We start from the raw sequence: 3,674 nt of genomic DNA, 5'->3' as shown, positions 1-3,674 counted from the left end.
CACCAAAGTACAACGAAACATTCCAATAGTGAGTATCTTCTTTCTTTCTGGTTAGTGAACTCGTGGAAGCACAAGAGACGTGTTGATTAGTCTGGATGTTGTTTAGTGCCTTTATTTCTTTAATATGAAGTAGAACGAGTTCAGTGGAGGTTGCTCCGTGGATGAATCCATTTGATCTTTTCAACTTCAAGTCTCAAACTTTTGGAGATCCTCAAACTTTGAAGAGAACACATCTCATTTAGGATCACTAATTGTTCTTCCTTCAAAGTACTAGAAGAAAGTCTAGCAACTTCTCTAGCATTCTAACACCCTACGTAACGCCAAGATGTCACGCTGCATCAGCTACACACCTTATCCGAGGTAGCAGGTGTCACAGGCACTTCAGTCTTCATGTACACTAACCTATTCGATGGTCCGTATTTCTGTAAAAGGATTCAAATATCAGCCCCAGACGTGGGAAGAGGATCTCTGTTTTTGGAACCATACCAGGTCTCCCCATCATGCATGAGAGAGGGTACCGGCGCGCTATTGGTACTCCTGCATTGGGAGCCTGTTTTAAGGGAGTTTAGATTGTCTTCATGACGTTCCAGGGACTAGTCGAGAGTGTAACTGAACCCAGGGCAAGCTTCATCTGAATAGAGACATGACTGAACACACAGCTGTACAACAGGGAGCCATCTTCTCAGACTCGTTTACTGGCACGTTGCATTCAGCTGGATGTCAGGGTCCAAACAGTGACTGCTGTGCTTTCATATGCTGGTTGTTTAGTGGGGATGCCGGATGTTACAGTGGTTTAGGTGATAAAAAGGGGCATTTTACTTGTGAAGTTATGTGTTCTTTCATTTTCATGACCCACATATGAAACAAAAGGTCCACCAGTAGTTTCTGATTGCTTTGTGTTCCAGTGTTCTGAGTAACGAGCACGGTCCAGAGGCCTACGAGCTGCACGTCTCAGTAAAGGACTACTGTTTTGCCCGTGAGGACCGAATCATCGGTATGACAGTCATCCAGCTGCGAGAGCTGGCCGAGAAAGGCAGCTGCTCCGCCTGCTACCCGCTGGTGAAGAGCATCTCCATGGACGAAACAGGCCTCACCATCATGAGGATACTGTCTCAAAGGACTCACGATGAGGTGGCCAAAGAGTTTGTGCGTCTGAAGACCGACACACGCTCTGCAGAGGAAGTGTCGTAATGTGGAGCCAACATGTGGTGTTAAGAGTTGTGTTTGCTGTGAGAGCGAGCGGCGGAGGGCAGCCGGGGGTCGGGACCGACGTTGGTCTGAGTGAGTTTGTCCAAAGAGTAGCAAAAAAGGCCCAAATGTGGCGAGGCAGCAAGAGTGAGAGTTGTGTTTGTTTGTTTTTTGTGCATGTGCGTAAAACATCTGTTGGAATGTTCACTTTAAACTAAAGTATGTACAAGTGTTTACTTACCGTATGCTCACTATTAAGTACTATATTCTACAAGTTATTGTAATGAGACATGAAACCTTTTGTACAACATTTAGTCTTTTTGAGCAGAAATTTGTTCCAATAAAGTGCCAAACCAGTGAAAAACAAACAAACAAACAAACAAAAAAACAGAATTGACGTAAATGAATAATGGTGAAGTTGGTATGTTTGAAGTTTGCTCGATTCTTTTGTCCGGTGTAAATCATTCTGGCCGTGTAGCGTTTCGATTGTTGCAGAGCTGTTTCTTTAGTTGTTCTGGCTTCGTGTTCCTCCACACAGTCATGTCGCTCCCGTCCGTTCACAGTGGCCGCTGAGCACGGCTCCGCCCCCTTGCCTTTAAACCGTTTGTATTTGAAGTCGACCTGAAAGCAGACCGTGTTTTTTATGGCGATGACTGCTATGTGACCCTAGTAGATGTTTGTAATTTTATAATCATGGAAACGACGGCAGCCTCCAGCGCTACAGCAGAGAGAGTCTTTTGTTCGGTGTTTGGTTCATTTTTACTTCCAGCCTTCCTGAACAACCACTGTGAACATGAGCTTTGGAAGGCAAGCTTACACGACATCATTGACAGTTTGAGTTGAGTGTTTTATACTTTTTCCAATAACTTTGTTTTCGATAAACTGCCAAAGTTATATAAAGTATTTGTACAAAGAAATCCATTACGAAGATAAAAGCGTGTGTGTACATCTGATCTTACTTTTTCATTGCTTGATATTTGTTAATAAGGTGGTTTGAAGATCTTTTTCATTTCCTGTAAATCTGTTAAAGACATGAGCGTTGCACATGTTCATTTACACGTCCGTTACATCAGCTTTTATCATTGAAATTATTTTTCTTCATAAAGGAAAGAGTCTAACATTTGGTAAATATGCAACATTCCTATGTATTGCACTGATGGCAAATCATATGTCATGTAAATATATTTAGTGAGATATTGTAAAAGAGTCTACTTTTCTTCTATGTGCATAAAGTATGTGCAGATGTATGAAACCTTTTGGGTTCTCTTGAACATGTTTTCATTAAGGTGGGGTTTTTATTTCCACTTTTCAGTAAGTAAAGCATCAAAACCATACCATACCACTTTATTTATATAGCGCTTTCAACACGGCATTACAACCATACAAAGCGCTGCACAAAAAACAAGCAAGAAAACACAAGTTAAAATAGTCAGGTAGATGGAAAATGTAAAAAGGAGCAAAAGAAATAAAAACAACAGACTATTAACAGTAAAAGCAAATGAAAGCAAAATATAAAAACACAAAATTAAAATTGAATTGTCTAGGAGGGACATTGGATGAGCTAAGGAGTTATGGAATTAGGGATCGAATGCGTAAGTGAAGTAGAGGGTCTTCAGACGAGATTTAAAGACGGCCATAGAAACAGTTTGATGCTCATGGTGGTCGAACCTTCCACCAGTATTCAAAAATAGCTAAAGCTTTAAAAAATTTAAAACGAATTTCAAAATTACTTTGGTCTTTTCTGCAACGTTGATGTTTTACCTCCACCAATAACACAAGCCTGGAGGAGTTCTGCTGTGTGGTGGAGTAGCTAACGCTAGCAGTTAGCTTCTACTAGTCTAGACGTTCTCTGCTGTTTCCTGGACTAAACCAACAACAGCCTTCCCCGTCGTGAGTCCAGATGGGTGAGTCCATGAATGTTAGTGACAGTGTGACGTAGATCTGTCAGGATTTTCTGATCCTAGAGTTTCACCGTCTGTTTTCTATCAGAAGCTACTGCAGGAGATAGGTGTAGGAGACTGTTTTCATGTTCTGCCTGCATGAAAAGTGAACCCCTACTTTACACTGAATGTATCGGTGGCGCGGGAAGGTTTACTAGCAAGCTTCACTGCGGGCCAGTACGCACCCGGAGAATCTCAGCCACACAGCGGCCTCCCGGCTTTGTGCCTCGCTTGACTCGAGAGATCACAAAATCCCTCAAGACTTCAAAGATCAAATTTTGTTTATGCCATCCACCATTCTACCAAAAATAAGGCAATCATGTTTGATATCAATCTTTGTTTTCATATGAGATGTTTGTTACGGCCAAGTGTTGGCGTTTAAATGAAGGACAAGGGCGTAACACAAAAGTGCATGTGCAGGATGGTACAGTCCAAACGCCGTTTTAACATGAAGATTTTTAAACCAAAGCTCCATTTCTACAAGGTCAACAACAGTGTTAAAAAGGCTAGAGGCTACATGTTAATTATGGGGATTTTCAATTAAAA

General features: G+C 41.7%; 1 protein-coding gene across 5 annotated transcripts in view; it reads left to right on the top strand.

Annotated features, from left to right (window-relative positions):
• The window catches only part of LOC107396706 (protein unc-13 homolog C), a 124,635-nt gene extending 123,305 nt beyond the window's left edge, over positions 1-1,330 (top strand). For all 5 annotated transcript variants that reach the window (XM_070555190.1, XM_070555192.1, XM_070555191.1 and 2 more), the window contains 2 exons: positions 1-28; positions 906-1,330. The exon at positions 1-28 is cut by the window's left edge and continues 132 nt beyond it. In XM_070555190.1, the coding sequence (XP_070411291.1) occupies positions 1-28; positions 906-1,191 (314 nt within the window). In that variant the 3' untranslated portion in view covers positions 1,192-1,330. The remainder of the gene's footprint in view (positions 29-905) is intronic.
• The last annotated feature ends 2,344 nt before the right edge of the window (positions 1,331-3,674 follow it).

The sequence above is a fragment of the Nothobranchius furzeri genome, chromosome 9, assembly GCF_043380555.1.
Source record: "Nothobranchius furzeri strain GRZ-AD chromosome 9, NfurGRZ-RIMD1, whole genome shotgun sequence".
Classification (NCBI taxonomy): domain Eukaryota; kingdom Metazoa; phylum Chordata; class Actinopteri; order Cyprinodontiformes; family Nothobranchiidae; genus Nothobranchius; species Nothobranchius furzeri.
This window is presented reverse-complemented; position numbering and strand designations above follow the sequence as displayed.